The sequence below is a fragment of the Pseudorasbora parva genome, chromosome 9, assembly GCF_024679245.1.
Source record: "Pseudorasbora parva isolate DD20220531a chromosome 9, ASM2467924v1, whole genome shotgun sequence".
NCBI classification, from domain to species: domain Eukaryota; kingdom Metazoa; phylum Chordata; class Actinopteri; order Cypriniformes; family Gobionidae; genus Pseudorasbora; species Pseudorasbora parva.
The window spans coordinates 34,717,899-34,738,948 of record NC_090180.1 but is presented as its reverse complement, the minus strand read 5'-3'; the positions used below and the strand labels follow the sequence as shown (position 1 = coordinate 34,738,948).

The 21,050-nt window shown below is 37.6% G+C and overlaps 1 protein-coding gene across 1 annotated transcript in view; it reads left to right on the top strand.

The window, feature by feature from the left end:
- Positions 1-844: 844 nt before the first annotated feature.
- insra (insulin receptor a) overlaps positions 845-21,050 on the top strand; it is a 113,171-nt gene continuing 92,965 nt past the window's right edge. The window contains exons 1-2 of the mRNA XM_067452370.1: positions 845-1,941; positions 8,507-9,055. Of these exons, the coding sequence (XP_067308471.1) occupies positions 1,866-1,941; positions 8,507-9,055 (625 nt within the window). The 5' untranslated portion in view covers positions 845-1,865. The remainder of the gene's footprint in view (positions 1,942-8,506; positions 9,056-21,050) is intronic.

Sequence of the window (21,050 nt, the reverse complement as noted above, 5' to 3'; positions counted from 1 at the left end):
CAGTTGCTATTACCTTCTCAATGAGTGTGAAATTAGGCCTTACATTCAGTAAGCTCAAATAATACACTACAAACAATTTTCTGAAAAAAACAAACATTTGACTTATAGGAACCTACAACATGAACCGCTGGCAAATGTCAGCATTTTTATACACACAAATTTGATATTGCATTTTTTCACCATTTGACAAAATCCTGCATTATTAATGCACAATGATATGAGTATTGTCCTAATATGTAGGTTTTCCTAATAGCTGTTGCCAATGCATAATTAGAGATATCAATGCAAGAGAGTGAGGCTGAGAATGCAAGCCAGTCTGTCTAAAACATTTAAGAGTATTTTCCATTATCACAAAATAAACCTTGACAGGGTAATCAGGACACTGACTTTTTTTGTGTGATTATGACTGGCTATACATTATCTTGCTTACCAAATACAAAATTTACATGAAATATTGATTTGAGCTGAATTTATTTTATTATGTGAGAGTAAAGTGATCGCAAAGCGTGCAGTATCACAAAATTAAATCAATCAAGTTGACTGAGTTCAGTACTCTTTGTACTTAACACATTAAATTACAGTTTATGGAGGTTCTAGATTAAACTTGCATTTGAAGTAGCCAAATATGGGAATTATATATCATATGCAAACATAAACAGTTTTTAATGCTATGCATATAGATTCATGTCTATGCATTCTCTAGAAAATAATGTTTTTTGTTTTTATAATATGCAAAGTGCACTTTAATGTTTAGAGCGCGCGTGCTAAAACTCTCGGTCCGCGGTTCCAGTCCATATTTCCCCTGTGCTCGAGCTGCCTCTCTGGCAGGTCTTGTTTACTGGCGCAAAGACAGGAAAGGGGATCCTCGAAGCGAGAGGATAAGTCTATGCACTAGCTACAACCAGCGTGGGGACAAAATAAATACACACATGTGTTTCGTGCGTTTTTATCCTCTTTTTCTCCGCGAGCGTTAAAGACTAGCAAGCGACCTCTGCGGAACCTGCTTGACTTCGTTGTATTGATCTCGCTCGCCAGCAAAGCGACTGCATGTGGAACATTTTGGCTCGAAGCGTCTCGGTAATCTCAACGGCTGCAGTGTCTTTAACATACGCCCAGTCTGTCCGTTTACAGGCTACAGTAAGCAGTAGTACGGAGAAAATAATGCAAGTAGTCCGATGACCCGTAAACGCACTACGGCGAAAGCTCGCTGTCAGAAGGGACTTGGAAAAAGTACACTTTGAAATCTGCACATCACGAATACTAGAAATCTTAAGCATTTCACGAGATAACTATCTGCAACTCATAAGCACGTAAACCATTTATTATAACTACAAGGTCTTCCTTTAAAAAAAGAAATCGCAACAAAGGCAACAACAACAAAAGTATCGTTGCTGCAGATGCTCGATTGATTATTTTGGCCTGCGCTCTGTGTGCACAGCGATTCCTCTCCGCGCTTTGCCAGTTGTTTCCCCTTTTTTTGGGGCAATCTGCGCAAGTGCTGGACGAAATATGCAATGAATCGGCTGCTCGTCGTAGACGATGTCGCCCGCATGCTTTATTTGTGAGGATTGTTTTACAGTGAATGAAAGTCGCAGCACGCGCTGTCATTAGCTTAGCGCTCGTGCGCGTGTTCATATCTGCGTCCGTGAGTGCGCGCTCGGAGCAGCAGCGCGAGCGGATTGAACACGTTGAACTTTCCTCTCCGCCCATTTTTTTCTGAGGGGGGTGACAGAGGTCTTTTTTTCTTTTCTTTTTTAATTTTCATCTTCCAAAACAACACCGGACTATTAAAACAGATTACTACCCACACGAAGACGTATTCGGAGGGGATTTTCGATCAGATTTTCGGCTTCCCCGGGGTCAAAATGCGGCTGCGGACTTTGATTGTTTTGGTTGCGTCTGTCTACACTGTTTGCCACTGTCAACAAACAAATGGAGAAAGTAAGTGTAACTTAATGGTTTTTCTTTTTTTCTTTTACATAAACACGGATTTTATGTTCTAGGAGTCTTGTCTTTTTACATGTTATTCTAAAAACGTTATCGACCACTCTATTGGAAAGGGGGATCGTAGTTCTTGACCACTGTGACACATTTGGTAAAACAGCTAGACAGAAGGACATTGCAGGGCAAGGGACGAATAAATCAAATATTGCGTCGTTTTCATTTCGATTGATCATTTTAGACTGGCTTTAATGACGCTATCGATTATACGGAATGCGTGCCTTGAGCCTAGAGCCAGATTATCGATCGTTTGAGGACAGCATTGATCTATTCGTAGCTCGAACTGCTAGTAAGGCTTGGAAATGGTTTTCAAGTTCAGCCAGGCCCCTGTTTCATGCAGCCATTTGCAGCGTTGACAGAGTTGCAAGAGGATTTTAAATCCTAATCAGATCAGCCGAGACCTATAGGGCTGTCTTTTTTATTTATTGTTAAAAGAAATCACGAAACCTTACTGGAGGTCTGTGATCCGATCTTTACGAGTTTGGAAATGCATTACTTTGACAGAAAGTTAGTACTAGAGCTCTCAGAAATGTCTTTTTAAAATGTTGCTTTTCTTCACAATAAAGCTATTGTAGATGTAACCAGGGCACAAATTGTATAGCAATCTAGTCAGAAATGTTCTGTAAACACCTGATGTAGTCACTGCGGAACATCTAATCAATAAGTCTTGCCACTTATTTTGTCAACTCAACGCAAGATTATTGTACTATCTGTATGCCTGATAATTACTATTTGTACTGTGTTTGCTCGGTATTTAATATAGTTTAATACATATTTAAATGCTTAATAATACATGTTTAAATATAACTTTCTAATAAACTTTTATATCAATAATTTATATAAAAGACCAACAATGCATTACTAAATGCAAAATGCATTATTAAATGTGTTTAGTATACATTACTAAACACATGCCATATACATGCTGGTAATTGGTTTTAATCAGACAATGATCAAAATTGTTGTGTAATTAAGCACCACTTGTTTTTGTTTTTTTGAGCTCTTGGAGTATTTCCTGCAACAGCTAAATAAATATAAGCATGCTTTTGACACACTTGGCTTTGTTCAGCTCCAAACAAAACACGGGCTTGTCTTCAGTTCACGTAACAAATGAGTTTTAACAAAAATTTTTGGGGGAAGTTAAAAAATACAGTAGTATTTTTGGCATGTTTTTTTTTGTTTTGTTTTGTAAAAATGAAATGAAATACTCATTTGCATGCTATCATAATGAGAATCTAAGATAATTTTAGATGTTATTTGTTGATTTGTGAGCAGTATTAAACCCCAAGCACATTTTTTCTTATCTTGTTGCTCTGTGGATTTCTAAATATAGCCTTGGTTTGGATGAAATTTATGCATTCAAAGTTCTGCCAGTTTCCATTTTGGGACTCTGTTCCATGTGCCTGACGGTTAGACTACTGTATGTCAGTAGTACGTGTAGAAACTATGCTAGGTTTTAGGTTAAGGTCTACAGAAGTTTGAAAAGCTAATAACGAACACAGCGTGGAAACAGACGGTTGGTCCTCTCCTCTCTGTCTGTAATAATCTGATGTGGCTTCAGCCTTATTACACAGATCTCTTTCAGAATATATACTGTTAGAGTACTGATTTTAAATCCAGTTTATATAAAATGTTGCTTGGCTAAATTTTCTTTGTCAATAAAATCTGTAAGATGTACATGCCCGGTCTCATTCTCAGTTAATGTGAAAGGAACATATTTAAAGTGCTTTGTGTCTTGCGGCCACAACACAGATTTCATAGTAGGTAAGTTAACACCTGATGGTGCATTCCTTTTTATTAAAACTGAAAAAAAAAAATATTGAGTAATATCGTGAAACCAGTTTGTGCGGGATTTAAGGGCAGATTGAAAATAAACAAGTTGTGTAATTGTTGGCCCCCCTTCTTGTTCCTCTCAGGCTTGTAGTGAACCACTGTAGGGAAGAGTGAAACTATTTTGGGGCCTCAGTTCAGCCCTGTCAGGACTGAAAATCTGCTAAGAGCCCAGCTCTTCTTGTACATTTATAAATGCGTAGTTAAACATCTAACTTTACATATAGTGAAGTTAAACATTTTGAGACCACTATTTTGCAATTTTCTGATTTAAAAAGTTTTTTTTTTTCTCATTACAAATGATAAACTATGAATAAAAAAAGTTATTAACAATAATGTTTTTGGTTTGACGACTTTTTTGCTGTTATGACAGCGGCACACAAACTGCGTGAATTCCCCAAATAAAACCTGTCGATGATCATGTTTTGATGTTTTTCAGCTTGATCTGAGAGTGATTCAAAGAGCGTACTTAAATGGAAATGTCTGACCTTCTACAAATTTCCTTATTTGATTATTGACTTTGAAGTAATAATTTAAATGTTTTATTTAGTTTGACAGTTTATTTATTAAAAAAAAATCAAAATACTTTTTAATTTAGATTTTGAATCATAGATTTGACTGTATTATTTGTGTATTTAGCATTTTTCATTCTCATTTTCAATCTGAAGGGAGTCAAACAAATGCTAAATAAAAATAAATTAGTGTATAAATTCATTTATATTTGACAAATGCTGTCTGAAAGTCTAGTTTTACTGTCTTCCTGCTAGTCAGTCAGTTTGTCTGTATAAGTTTTTATTTGAGCAAACTAATAGTACAGCTGTCACTCTTAACATTCTTCTGTCAGTCTTGTGTCTTTACAGACACGGACAGCATATGACAACATAATTTATGCCTCTGCAAACTAGAATTCGAAACTCTTTGACACTAACACCTGCCTGGTTACATTGCTAATATCCAAAACAGGTCCTGTAATTTTGTAATTGCTATGTTCAGCTCTGTGAAGTCCTGGCTGACATGACATGTCCACTTAAGCTGTGAGAAATCATTGCAAATGTATTTGCTACACCCTGTAGCCACATCACTCCATGTGTTCTCAGATCCTGCGTCTCATTGCGTTTCCTGATTGAGTACACATTGTCAGTTTCTATTATGATCCCCCTTGTGATCACCTCATTCATTCCGTGAGAGCGACGTAACTTTCACCTTAAGAGGTGTTATTTGTTCTGTTTTGAAGTATGTCGCACAGTTTTTTGCTATATCATCGGGAGTGGTTTATGAATATTTGTAACAATAAGTTTGATTGTGTCACATCCATTTAATCTTGTTTGCGTTCAGGGGTTACATTCATTAAGCCTCATTAATACTTTTCTAAAGCACATTTGTAGGTCATTTGATGTCAAAATGTTTCGCATATCAAATTTAAGGTAAATTCCCAACCTTTGAGCTATTGTAATTTCACATGCAGCTTGTTTCATGCAAGTTTTAAAATAGATTCAGATAGTTTCAGACTTCAGATAGTTGAAAACCTTTTCCGCTCAAGGTAATTCTTGAGCAACAACTGTTTGACCCAGTTTTTCTCCTGATTTCAAGTGTACGGGCAGAAACACAGTTTTAGAGGTGGAAACTCTCCCAGTAACATTGTTCTTCTCACCCAGTTTGAGGACACCACAGCAGCTGGTGTGCAGGTGCATCTTTAAATCATCCCATGTCTAGACTCTCCTCTCCTCTTGGTATTGGTTGCCCAATATAATTCGGTGCTAAATTTGTTTTCTGTAACCTTTGTTGCAGTATTTTCTCACAGGAGCATGGTGGTGGTATAGTGTCAGGGTGGTGGTATAGTGTCACTTTTATGCCCCCAACTTTTACACAAATATTGCCTAAATATGCTTTAAAATATAAAAAAGATAAGGATTTTGTAGTTTAGCTTGATCCACAAAGCGTGACATGAGAAAATCTATCACTGTTACAGTAATAATGAGAAGAATATGGTTGCTTGATATTATTTTTCATTCTTCGAGGTAAAATGTACATTTATGTGTAAGTTACTTTCTTAAAAATCCCCATTGTTCAATGATATTTCAGTTTAATGGGTAAAACCAAGAAGCAGATGAATAAACCAGTGAAACCTCAAAGAGGAAGTGGGACAAGAGGTGTGTGGACACGCCCAATTTGAAGACTTCTGCTTTTATATGGTCAAACAGTTCCTTGTGTCCCGATTTAAATGTTTGCCATTTTTTGTCTTGTTTCAGAGGAAAGTGAATGCTTTGTGTTGTTTGGCCTTTTGCCGCATTTCGTTTTTTAAATTTTTTTATTCAAGAACATTTGCATTATAAATCTTTTGACACAAGATTTATTTTGATCTCTTAATGGTGCCTGCTAAGGCAAACACACTTATGCAGATTGAATGCAGATTTCAATCAATATGTCAGGTCTGAATATACTTTCAGGTCTGTAACAAAGCAGACTAGCTTTTCCGTTTGAGCGCTGGCATAAATCACTACCTCAATTAAGTGCCTTTTCTTCTTTAAATATTTTCTTTTGTTCCCGTTAAAACATATTTTAAACCTGAACTTTCATTTAAGGTTAACTTTAAACTTGTTAAAAGTTATGATCTATGTGTTTATCTTTTAAAATTAAAACTACTTTTACTTCTGGTGTTATTTTAAATGTTAATTGTTTATATAAAAAGTGTTCTTTATTTCTTGTTGCTTTGAAAATATATTTGTAAAATATATAAATAAATATTCTGTCTTTAAAACAAATTAATTTTACTGTACCATGCATAGGTGTTTGTGATTTTTTTTTTTTTTTCTTCTTTTTTTTTTCTTTCTTCCAGTTAAACTTGTAAGTTGCATTACTCACCATTGGATGTTCAGCATTTAAGCTTAGATAGGCTGTCATTCAATGATTCACTGCATAAAATGACTGCACAGTCAACCAGGACCCGTCTCACCTCACTCTGCTGCCCTTCCTTGCATGTGCTTCAACGCTACTCTTTTCAAGTGCCAGGCACCCCATTTGTACATAGCGTATTAGGAGTGTGGTGCTAAAAATAAGTGTAAGTGTAGAGGTATTGCACATTGTGTGTGTGTGTGTGTGTGTGTGTGTGTGGGAGAGATAGAGAGAGAGAGAGAGCGAGAGGACAGACATGTCAGTAGGGTTATACTACGCGTTTCAGCTTCCTCGTGCTCACAAAACTTCCGGACTGCCATATTTATGAATCCCTGCGGTGGGGCCACTGTTATAAGTAGTGTAAACAAGTAGCCAGCACAAGGTATTTTTGACCTTTCCAATGCCTCATGCTTTGACTGCCTGGTGTTTGAAAGGTCTCCGTTATGCCGACCGCGCATGCATCGGAGTTCATGTATGCGTGTAATTCATGTAAACCATTGTGAAATCTTTAAAGTCCTGAGCAGTACGTGAGGTGGGTATGTGAACAAAAAGTTTTGTCGTTCATTCAATTCGACCCCACCTTAAAATCGAGCAGGTATTTTAACAGTCAAAATTGTGTATAAGGTCAAAATACACAACATCAATCAAAAAACCTAATTTTTTGTGGTCAAATCTGACTGTATTCACACATGCAGTGGGCATATATACATGCTTAGCAAATTGCTCAACATTACTGCCATTCTTAACAATGTACCTTTTGTAAAAGTGGGGATTTAGCAGACTGCATTCAGTTTGATTTAAGTCTCAAATTCTTTTAAAGCATACCCTCTGCGAGTTCTTGTTTTTAATGTTAATAGTATATTATGAGCAATAATGCATTTTTTCCCCAAATATCCACTTGATAAAATTGAAAAATTGACTGAAAAATTGACATTTGATTTTATACAATACTTCAACAAACAAGTCATTAAGTGATGTACATTTTAAACACAGTATTGTTAGTTCTGTCTGAATTTATAGTTCCAACAAAGGTTATAGCAGACCTGCAGCAGTGTTTGTGAACAAATTGTGAAAATCAGTGATTTAATGACCAATTCATAAATACAGCCACTTGCTTGTTACTGACATTGACTTACCGCTACATACTGGAAGTTTAAGTTGGATATTTAAAAGTCTTTGTTTTTACCATTGCATATATTTCTCTATTTAACATTTTTTAAATTAAAAACATTTAAAAAATAAAATAATGCACTGAACAAAAAACTATTCAAGAGGGCAAATATTGTCCCTTAATGGACAGGGTGTGACTGCAGTTTGTGAACGAGAGGGGAACAAGAGGGGTACCGATACGCTGAAGCATGTTGAATGCCTCAGGGTGTACACCACTCTAAAAAGTTTGGGAACCACTGCCTCAGTTTTTTAATTCACCTGTAAAGCATCTCTAGCTGTACAGCTCATGCACTAGTAAAGCAGCACTGGAATGTGAAAAGCTGCAGGAAGAGCTTTTATTATCTTCATTAACCGTGTTATGCCATATGGAAGGCATCAGCTCAAAGAGAACTGAACTGAACAGTGCGACAGAAAACTTCATGTAGTTCTAATAATTTATGGTTTTGTATATGATCTCCTTTATTGGTTTCTATAGAATAAATGTTTGCATTCTTATTATGTGATTGTTACAGTATATAATCCTGTTAAATTAAAGGCCATCATCTGTAAGCAACTTTTGCTGTAGATTTTCATTGAACCAGTAAACATTTTGCTGTCTTTTTTGTCATTGCAGTTTGCTCAAGCAAAGACATCAGAAATAACGTGACCAACCTGCGTGTGCTGGAGAACTGCACGGTGATCGAAGGCCACTTAAAGATCCTGCTCATGTTCACGACCAAACCGGAGGATTTCCGTGGTCTGAGTTACCCCAAGCTGACGGTAGTGACGGACTACCTGCTCCTGTTCCGTGTCTATGGCCTGGAGAGCCTCAGCGACCTGTTTCCCAACCTCACGGTGGTGCGAGGCAATAATCTCTTCTTCAACTATGCACTTGTGCTGTTTGAGATGCTGCAGCTGAAAGAGATCGGCCTTCACAGTCTGATGAATATCACCCGTGGGGCCGTTCGCGTGGAGAAGAACCCCGACCTCTGCTACCTCTCCACCCTCGACTGGTCCATGATCCTTGACTCGGTGGAAGACAACTACATTATGGCCAATAAGAATGATCGAGAATGTGGAGACGTCTGCCCCGGCACTGTTCTGGGCAAAACCACCTGCCCCGTTACCACCATCAACGGGGACTTCCACGAGCGCTGCTGGAACCAGAAGCATTGCCAGAGAAGTATGTAACCTTAAGTACTTCTTTTTAATTAATTTCTGTGCTTTTAAACTATCACTCAGAATGTATTTACCCTCAAGAACCCACTCGTTTTTTCCTCCCCCCTCATCAGCAGATAGTGGTTTCAAATCTTCGTTTTCACTGTCACATAAGGGTAAAAATATTTACATAGCCATAGAGTCTTGAGATGTTTCGAGAAGTGTGAGGAAAGTTGTCTGGCCTGTGTGTGTGTCAGACTGTGTTGGCAGTACATTCACTGGTTTCTTTCAGCAATAGTGACGGCCAACACCAACCATGCTGGAAGCAACAAGTCAGGTGATCGGCTGTAGTTAAGTAAGCCAAGTTTCTGTGTCAAAGCATGAACCGTGTTCCAGATTATGACGCAACTGCCCTGTTTGTGCAGTAGTTCGGGGTGTGGGTGGTGCTTTGTGTAGCTGTTTGTGTTTTTTTATCTGACAGGATCAGCTGGAGTGGCCAGTCACACATTATAATCTAGACACTGCGATGAGGCTGTCTGCAAGAGTTTGGTTCATCCATTCAATTCAGAGTGCCGAAGAGCTTGAATTTGAACATACGGAAGAACTTTGCATATTGGTGCGGTGCAAAGCCCTTGAGCATTCACAATTACGCAACACATGGGACACATCATGTAACTGTTCTTTGGACCAGCTGTATGGTGTCATGTGTGTCTGAAGGCATGATCCAGTTCTGTTTGGCAATGTTCTTTCCGCAGCCCCATTTTAAAAAGAGAAGATTCTCTCTCCCTGTGTTTGCTTAGGCAGATGTGAGCAATTTGTTTTCAGGCAAAAATGTCTTTGTCTTGCATTGAAAAGAGTCATATTATTTAGTGACCAAAAAAGATAAATACAGGTGGGCTCTATTGACTTGGCAGTCATTCAAACACACAGCATGATGCTAAGTCCATTCCAGTGTAATTCTATTAATTGCTATTAATTTACACAGCAAATATATACTACTGTTGAAAAGACATGGGTTAAAAAACCCTAATGTTTGAATGGTAGTGTATAAACTCCTCAACTTTTCAATAACAGACAGCTTATTTTCGTAACTGCTTTTTATTCTGTTTAGTGGAGTTGAGGGACAGACTGCCTGGAGGTGATTAATGCAGCAGGAAGGATTGGCTGAAGTCCTTGTTAAGTACTTCGATAAAATCCTTGTTCGGGCTGCTTTGACTCCTCTCGTCTGCTGAGTTGCAGTTGGACAGTAGGGGATAGCCAAAGGTTTTTGGCCAAAGGCAGAGATTAAAAAAAGCATTATCTAATGATAGAATCAGTCCTGGCCTACTGCTTGGTTAGTGGTGAAGGACTTGTGGTTAGGAGTCCAATATTGCTGAGAGTGTGCAGCAACTTCTAAAACCACAGAGCACTGAAGAGCAAAATGATATTGGAAGATGAATGTTGTTTTCAAACAGTTTTGATTTGTGTATGTTGTACAGACCTCATAGTGTTTGTTGTGTGTACCACAGGAATTATGTTCTTCATCTATAATGGATTGGATTAGGAAGGTGGTGAATCAGTAAAGTCCGATTTTGGATTTTGTTTTGTGGATTTTGCTGCAAACAGCTGAATGTTTAAAGTTTTACTGCAGCTTTATGGGAGTTTTTCTGCCATTTGGCTCTTGACCTTGAAGATAATTCTGAAAATAAGTTTTGTCTTTTTTTCGTCATCCATGTTGTTGCAGTGCCATCAGCAATTACATTATATATTTTTCCCTTTGACATATACATTTTAACCTAAAATCTTGGGGGGAAAACACAGTTTACAGTGTCTTGGCGACATAATGCCAGATAAACTGAGCCACTAACATAAGTTGATCCGATCACAGATATGTCTCTTGGGACAGCTATGTGTTTATAGCTGCATACATCACTTACTATATACTTTAAATATATTGTTGCATAAAAAGGCACATAAAGACACACTGCTGCTTTCAAGTAAATTTGTATGTAGAACTTTTTTGTACATTAAAATGCAGGCACAATGTTTATAGATTTTTAATCAAGCATTTGTATTAATTGAATTTATCCATTGTACACAGAAGTAACTATTTTCTGTTAATGTGCAAGATTTACGATTCATTAGCGACTATAGGTAACTAGAAAAATATCAAAGTGCAGTAAACGGTAAAACTATTTGTGCTACAAACCAGTGTGTTTTACGAATATGATAATATACAGTGAGGAAAATAAGTATTTAAACACCCTGCTATTTTGCAAGTTCTCGCACTTGGAAATCATGGAGGGGTCTGAAATTGTCATCGTAGATGCATGTCCACTGTGAGAGACATAATCTTAATTTAAAAATTCCAGAAAACGCAATATATGATTTTTTTAAAACTATTTATTTGAATGATACAGCTGCAAATGATAAAGCTTTCCTATAGCTCAATCAGTAGAGCATGGCAATAGCAACGCCAACGTTATGGGTTCGATTCCCAGGGAAAGCAAGAATTGGCAAAAACAAGTGTACCTTGAATGCAATGTAAGTCGCTTTGGATAAAAGCGGCTGCCAAATGCGTAAATGTAAATGCAAATAAGTATTTGAACACCTGTCTATCAGCTAGAATTCTGACCCTGTCCCTGTCCACACAAGCACGGTTTTAAAAAAAATTCTGTCCACACGAGAACGCAAAACTACGCTATGATTGGCTGCCTGATTTCCATATGGGTCCCATTCACTGCACCGATGCACATTGCACTGACTGAGGGATGCCATGGGCTCAAGTGAAACACTTCCTACAGGTTCCTTTGCTTTGGACTCAGTGACAGGTAACTGTATACACAGGTACAGGGCCGAAGTGGACTGTAATAGCTTTACACACTTGCTTTACTATTTTGTATTATTGCATTCTGGCGCCTTTGTTTTGCAATACAATGAAATAACTGAACATGTATCTATATACGTGTGATAAGCGCTGTTAGTGGAGTCCACCGCATAGAATCGACTCACGTAAATCAAAAGGAGATGTGGAAAATCTGATATCAAACAAAGGAAAGAACGGCGCGCACTTCAATTTAAAAAGCCGAAATCTCCGGTTTCACCATCTACACGACAACGCTGTAACCGGAGTTTCTAAAAATCTTCACCCTGGCCGGAGTTTTCAAAAAAGTCCGGTTTTAGTAACCGGATACAGCGTTTGCGTGTGGACGAACAGCCAAACCGCGTAGAAAAAGCTGCGGTTTTGAAAATACCCGTGTTTGTGTGGACAGGGCCTTAGTCTGCCTTTAAAATGTCTACCTCCACTCCATTTATTATCCTAAATTAGATGCACCTGTTTGAGGTCGTTAGCTGCATAAAGACAATTGTCCACCCCATACAATCAGTAAGAATCCAACTACTCACATGGCCAAGACCAAAGAGCTGTCCAAAGACACTAGGGACAAAATTGTACACCTCCACAAGGCTGGAAAGAGCTACGGGGAAATTGCCAAGCAGCTTGGTGAAAACAGGTCCGCTGTTGAGCAATCATTAGAAATTGGAAAGAAGCTAAACATGACTGTCAATCTCTCTCGGACCGGGGCTCCATGCAAGATCTCACCTCGTAGGGTCTCGACATGCACCTACGATGACAATTTCAGACCCCTCATGATTTCAAAGTGGGAGAATTTGCAAAATAGCAGGGTGTTCAAATACTTATTTTCCTCACTGTATACAGCTAAACTGGAAAGACACCGGAAGCCTCACACATTCAAGCTAAAAATGCCAAATACATTAATTAATTTCAGAGGAAGGTTTTATACAAAACAAATGATCTTTCACAGCAATAATTTGCGTATTGTTCCATCACTGCATAAAGCATATTGAAAATGATTTTTTTAGGTCTGTATATATGCAGGATTTTCCTTATTTTGCTTGTTTAAAAACTGCATGTAACTGGCTAAATTTAAAATACCTTTATTTTTGCTTTATTTAGATTTTTTCATTCCGAAAGTGGTTTGATTAATTACTTCCTTTAAGAGGCTTAATTAATTGTTTATTTTATAAAATGTTCATTCTGCATTTTATTTATTCATGCAATTTATTCATGTTAGCATTATCCAAAGCTGCATGATGGCTTCTTCACAACGTATCAGTTTGACAATAATAGTGTTAATCCCTGTGGGATTAAATGGTTAGTAAAGTAAATTTTCCTTGCTCATTAATCCCTCTATGTGAAGGATCTTACACGTACTGTCTCTCCCCCCTTCCCCCATTCTTTATTATTTGCTGAGGTCCCTCTGTCCCATATGCCTCTTTGCATAATATTGAATCACATTAAGAGCTTTTGTCTTACACACATAGTCAGCTGCTGGATTTCAACAGGGATCCAAGCATGTCCCTCGCCCTCAATCCTGATCCACGTGGAGGGAGTTGCAGAATGGCATTGCTTAATTCTGTTTGTAGGTGATCAGCGGCGAGTGGTCGACTGCACCCTTTTCTTGTGTCTGATCCAGAGAAAGAGGAAAGTTACTGAGGAGAGCCAGATCAGCACGCCTTGTGCACAGCTGCCTCTAAAAGAGGAGGAGGACAGAAAGAGATAGTGAGAAAAAAGATCCTGTGGTAACTGCATGGGATGTGCTGCCAAAGTCTCTTTTGCAGATTTCCGCGGTTTTGTTGGCAGCCGTACAAAAGCGGTTTTGTTTCATATTTGGAATACTTTTGGAAGTGTTGGCACTGTTTTTTTCCTGAGCAGCTTTGCTCAACGTTGGCTGTTGGAAGCAGTAAAACAGATTTAAGTCCATCACTGTTTAGGAATTAATCAAGTCTGATGGCAGATCATGCCCTTTTTTGAATAAATGTCTTATGCTCACTTATATCAACCAATTGCACTAAACCTCATAACGTAGCCTCATTGTGCATCATTGTGTTTGCCCTGTTAGGAGGTTTAAACAGGCAAATAATAAGTGGCTTTCGTACCGGATAGTATTAGGAACTCAGTTATAGGAACTAGCCACAGTCCCCCGAAAACAAAATCTTCCAGCCATTTTCCTTGTTGCATTTACACCACCATTGACGTAAGCCGGCTGACAGCAACATCATAAAGATTACTACATAATCTCCTATGACAATTTGCAGTGCTACTTTTTCCATGTGTAAACTGTTTACACAGCTGTTGTTGGAACTATGAAAATATTCCTCATGTGTGAAAGCAACTATAGAGTAAACTGGAACCATTAAAGAACGATAATGTACCTGAATGCTTTACTAAAGATGTTTGTGTAATTGTGTTCAGTGCAAATGGGAAGAACATTGGTGATTTGAGAACAGTTTCAGGCTGTTCTTCACACCTGTGAAGTTCGCTGTCAGTGTGAAGTCCATGTTTTGTGTTAGATCTGTTAGGGGAGCGCCGAGGCTTCTGTTCAGGCTGTCAGCCAGTGCTGAATATGCTGGGCTTCCCCCGGCACTGAATATTTTACACACATTTTAAAATGATCTTCGTTATCTGTCCTCAGAGGGGATTAGAAACACAGCTGGGATGGAGAAACATTAGTTTGACTGAGAGAATAGAAGCACTACATGTAGCTAAATGTTTAAGTTTTGTGGCTTAACATTTATATCCCCAATGACAGATTGAATTTGACTTAGAGAACTGGCTCATATTTGATTAGCTAGTACATTGTTTCTTTTTTTAATTATTGAAATAATGAGCTTTGTGTAGCAACTTGTATCCGATTTGAAAGGCTCAGTCTGAGTCATATAGTCCGACTGCTTATGCACCCGCGGCAATGTGGAGGAAACTACTTTGAAACTGTAGCTTCCCAAGCAACAAGCTACACATAATTTAAAGTCGTTAAAAGTTTGTCTACCCTTTTAAAATGTAGTTTACGACACTACAAGCTACTAACAAACCTACAAGCTCAAAATAGCTCACTGGATGCTACTTAAGGGAACGTTAATTTAGGAAACAATGTTAAAGTACACTGTAGGTGAAAAGTTTGGAAGTGGTAAAAATGTTTTAATGTTTTTGAAATAAGTCTCTTATGCTTAAACAAGGCTGCATGTATTTGATTTGAAAATACAGTTAAAACTTTAATATTGAGAAATATTAATCATTTTTCTTTTTTTTCCACCAATTTAATGTTTTAAAAATGTATTTTATTTTTGTGATGCAAATCTGAATTTTTTAGCATCCATTTATCAATTCTTCAGTGTCACAGGACCCTTAGATATCATTCTAACATGCTGATTTGCTGCTCAAAAAATGCCAAATAAATGTTTTATCAATGTTGATAATAGTTGGGCTTTTGCAAAAAAATGTTATACCTTTTTCAGGATTCTCAAATGAGTAGAAAGTTCAAAAGAGAAGCATTTATTTTAAATAGAAATCTTCTGTAACGTTCTAAAAGTCTTCAAGTTTGTCACTTTTGGTCAATTAAGGCAGTCTTGCTGATTTAAAAGTATTAATTTCTCCCGAAATATCTTACTGAGCCCAAAGTTTTAAACAGTAGTGTTGCTAGTGTATGTAAGTAAAGCCAAGGTATACCCTCTGACAGACATATTATTGAGTATGAAAAAATCATTATACATAGGAATTGGAACTGGAAATTGTTACACTAATTTCCCTTGCAATTATGCCTTAACAATATTTTGTTTTATTTGCTCATTTATTTGTATTTTATAGGTAATATCTCTAATATAAATATTTTTTTAATTGCAAAGAAGTGATGCACAGAGAAATAACATCAACATCAAGGGTGCATCAATTTTTGTTCAAGATCTTGTATTAATGCTAGAGTCCAGCACTCTGTAAAGTTTCCACCAGCACATCCCAAAGTGTTTTCAATGAATTTAACGTCTAAACTCAGATGTGACAATTCATAAGTGAAAATAATTCTTCATGCTCCCTCCCAACCATTATTTCACAGTATGAGCCGGATGAATCTTGACATTGTCATCCTAGAATTTGGCCAAAATGTCTTCCTTCATGGTTGTTTAAGAAATTAAAAGCTAAACACTCCATCAATTAGGGTTGGAAGTAGGGTTGTGCCGATAGACGATAGTATCGTGTATCGACGATAGGCAGAGAGATCGCCGAAAGCTGAAGCTGTTGGCGATTTCAAGGCGATATTTGGCTCGTTCCCCATGAATATAATAAATAAATAAAAAGTATTATTAAATGAAAATATTATGATCATAGTTATTATTATTATTATCATCATCATTACATTAATTGTACTTATTCTGCTTAGCCTTACTATTCACATCAACATCAAAGCGTGTGGTGTTGCACTCACAGGCTACGTGCCGCATATATACTGCGAGTGCAACACCACACGCTTTTAAAATGTAAAAATGAGTTACTCTTAAAAATGTTTTTTTAAAGACGAAAAAACTACATAGTTTCAGAATTTAATTGCAAGGTGATCAACCTAGCGGCCCTATTCACAAATTCACATAAGCCACGGCGAAAACGGCATCATCATCATCATCATCATCAGGCTAAAGCATTTTTTTTTCATAAATGTACATTTATTTTATACTTATAATAATACAATAACAAATTGCTATATTATAATTATAGGCTATAGCCTATACATTTGAACAGAGCAATCAGTCAAAAAGTAAAAGCAGCTTTATTTCAAACGACTTAACGACGGAACAACAATGAACAAAAAAATATTGCACTGGCCGTTAAGCTAAGATTTCTTGTTAAAGTGCAGTGAAATACTTAAATGTCAGCAGACAATGTATTTTCTAATAATGTGTTTTAGCCCTTGCCCGCTGTATGGGCTACAGAAATAAATAGTTTATTAAAATAGACAGGCTGTGACACCAGGTTGACGGTAGCCTAAAAATAATAAATAACGAAATAGGCTTTAATAAATAAAAAACACAATGAAAGAACTCAAATAAAACGGCAAAACAATTAAATCACCTCAAATGTATAGGCTACTCGAATGAACTTATTGCTAAAACAAACACAAGGCCAGAAACAATTAAGACAACAATTATTGTTATGCAATTCAGGTATCTATTCCCAAAAATGTTTTGTATAAAGAAAACCAGCTGGTTTGAGAAGGTTGCGGTGGGGAGTATGTTGCCCGCTGCACTGAACACGCGTTCCGATGGAGCCCGTTTCACACATACCCCGTCTGCAGTGCGTGTGCGGTGCGTATTTTTTTCCGTACCCATGTTAACGGATAACAGCTTTCATACTGCACGCGGATGCTGTCCGTCAGTCCGTTCCAGGAGCGGTGCGTCTGCAGCAGTGCACGGATCGTTTTCGTACCGAGGCTATTTTTTGCTGCGCTGCGTTGCTGCATTAAAACGACAGAACATTGTTCGCATTAAAATAAACAGGTAGGCTATTGACGGAGGCTATTATTTAAATTGTATAATTTAAAATATAGGCCTACTCTTGTTTCAAAGTCAACACATGGCTTTTTTTCTCAAGTTAAGCAAGGAAACGAGACTGCAGGATTTCCTTTAAAAGGTTTAAAAACGAAAGAAAAGACGAGAGTCGGCTGTTTTTGAATAGCCTATTGTAAGTTTCTAATTTAAAATGTTTGTGATTTAGGCTATAACCTATGTTTAAATGTTTTGCCACTTGTGTGAGCTAAATCTAAATATGAATAAATTAATTGAATAAAATGCTGTAGGCTAGTGACGAGCCATGTTCAGTAAAAACTTTTGGATTTTAAATAAAAAATAATGAATAAATGCTGTGTTTGTGGTATGCAACAGCCGACCAGTTGCACACGGATTGCTTCACGGATGAACCTAAATAATACAAACACAACACATCTGGTTAACTAGAAGAGCATCATTTCGATTGTTAAATAAGAGGCGATCTGGCGCTCGTTGCCGCTGTTTTCAGTGCTGCAGATTTCTCTCGTGGCTCGTGCATGTGCAGAGCACTTTAATCTAACTTTTGTATTCGTTCCGGTAAAATCACGAAACAAAATGCACAAAAACTGTCCCTGCTCTTCATGTACAATCACTGATGATATTCGGTTTTAATGAGAAAAAATACGAGGATTTAAAGTGTGCAAATCTATGCCTTTATTCACGTGAAAAATCTGGACACTAACGCTATATTGTGTTTAGATGCATCCCCTTATAATACGCCATAAAGTGTGTATCATATGCACACAAAAAACTGCGTAGCCTACCATTTGTAAGCCAAAGCTCATTTTGACGTATACATTCCACGAGATTGCACACTCGTACGCATTTTCGTGAGACTGTCCCACCCACTTTTTAAAACAAAGTTATGCCACTGAATGCTCCGCCCCGACGCGATAAGATCGCATATCGGCGATCTCACAGGCTGACGATATGACGATTGGAAAATTAGGCATATCGCCCAACACTAGTTGGAAGAACTGTTGACAAACATGATATAACTTACTTGAAACATAAAAATCACTGCATTAATGATCCAATCATAGGCTCTTAAGCATTTGCCTGTTTAAATCCAAATAGCAACATTTTTGGCTGGGCATAAAGGCTAAAGGCTAAAAGAAACATTTTAATGAAGCAGTTTTATTTTTAAGACTCTGTATAAGAGTAGACCTTGATCCTTCCTGTATTTTTTCCATGTGAGATGACTCCAGAGTCACACACGTCCGTGGCATTCAGGTCTCCATCCGTTTCAATCTCTGAGGACCTGTAAGGGTCAATTTTGTCTCCCGCTAGAAAATAACTCACCTATGCTTTATTTATGTGCGGAAGTGGGATCTTATATATAGACTTGTTGTTTCTCAGTACTGCTTAGAAACGTGAGTAATTCTGGGGTGAAAGTGTGTGTAAAGTGCACGTAGGGGTGTATCGGAAGGGTATCTGGCTATAGGAAGGACGGTCTACAGCAGGAGGCACCACTATCGAGTTCCCCGTTTCCCCCTGAGTTGCCTGACACTTCGGTACTACAGGATACACTGGCGCCAGTTCAATCTCAGCATGGAACAATAGCTGTTATCGAACTTCACAGAAAGTTCATCCCAATTGTTTCCAGGCATTGTTAGGCTGCTTCCTACTGGGATGTTATGAACGGTCCCAGGGGCAGAGCTCCTAGACCCTCTGACCATCACCACCGCCACTATTAGACGGGAACCAAACCCTTTAGTGTGGCACTTCGCTGTGGGAAGGATAAGATTGTTCTCTCACAGAGTTCAAGGGAAGACCAAGGCATGTGTTAGGATCTGTGAGAGTGGGAAAATGGGAGAATGAGCGTTTAATATAAACCACTGAACACCTTTCTGACTTTAGTGCATTTATACTTTGGAAGTAAATTGAAGAACATTTGAATAAATAAACTGAAGACCTTACATAGAAACTTCCTGATAACCACCCACTAAATATGTGAAAGCATATTTATTTGCATTACTCGCACTTTCTTCAGAAAATTGTAAAATGTAATTTGTAGCATAGGATGAGTCAATATTTGTCATCTTTTTTTCCTGGAAGACATTGAATGTGTAAATTAATTTTGTCAGCATTTAGGAGTACAGTTTACAGGAGTACAGTTTACAGACATGGACTAAAAGCCAAAAGAACTTAAATCATTTTGATTTAATTTATTTAAATAAGCAGGGATGTGAAAAAATGTGTTGCTTAGTTTTATATCGTTGATGAAGCAGGTTCTCTTTACTTTGGTAGTAAATTGATGAATATTTGAATGCTCAGTTGACACCATTTTTAGGATTTAAGCAGCTTTTGACATTTGCTCAATGTAGAAAATCTGCGCAAACCATTCGTAGAAAGTTCTCATTACGCACCTTGTAGCCTCCTAAAACCACATATGTTGGTAAGCCCATCCAGAGCCACTTTATTGCCTCTAAATGAATAATTTTACTCTCTTCCTCTCACACTCTTCTCTCTGTCGTCACTGTCTGTGTTTAAACCATGCACTTACTTTACGTCTTTATCTTTAGCCAAACTTCTTCACTCCATCTTTCTTTCTGTAGCACAGCCTTGCTCAACAAAACGTTCTTCCTCTTGGTGAAATGTGGATTCTGAACACGTATCCCTAAAAGAACTTCCTTAAAATAGCCCTTCTGTAACATCAGGAAATTAATCTTGCCATATTCAGCATTAATCCACTATAATTATATGGGCTCTGCAGCATTTTGTGGATGGATAAATGTATGCATTCATCAGGTGGATTTTTTCCCCCTGATGAGCAGAAAGCCAAAAACGCATCCCACTCATGAGGTCATTTAGATCTAGAAAAAGATTGGGATCCTTCAGCCACTTAAAAAGAAACAATTATATGTCACTGCAAATTGTAAGTCCATGATTATTGATTATAATTAGCTGATAACAGCCCATTTATTAGATCTGGTTAACTATTTTGAAGTTTCCACAGACTTTTTTGGCTCTGTTGGTTGCTTGAGTTCTCACTGGGCTGATTATCAAGGCTGTATACTCAAGTGGAGCCCCTCCTTTAGGGCTCAGACAAGTCCATAGAGTGCCAAAGGCATTATTAACTCCGTCAAAAGCCTTACTGCTCCTGGAATCCCAGACATCCGAAGCATTCATTAAACCTCAGCAGACAAGCATTTCATCAGTGTTTTAAAAGTTTTTCATTCAAAGCTCTTTTGTGAAGATTTCCAGGCTTTTTAGATGTTCTGCACATCTGCAGATCTGCTTTTATGCTGATGAATAGTATTTTAATTTAATCGTTGCAATCAAATTTGATTTGTGAAGCAATGAAGCATGAATTGTAAAACAAGATTAATCTTATTTTATCCTGGATGTTGGCAGTGTATTTGTTTTGTGAAGTCCTACATAAGAGTTGGTGCTTGGAAGTATTTGCTTTTTGGTTAAAATACTTTCTAGATCCTTTTTTATATTTAAGAGCTCAAAGCCTGCAGAGAGAGGCATTTCTAACCTGGGTTTGCATTCTCTGCAAATTGTCAGAAGTTCAGAACACCGCTTGGAGCTCAAAATCTCAGGGTTACTCAGTTTGTAAAGGATTAAATACTAAGCAGCTGAAACAAATTTTGCAATTGATTTAGTGATGCCATCCAGTTCTTCCTAAATTGTATTATATATCT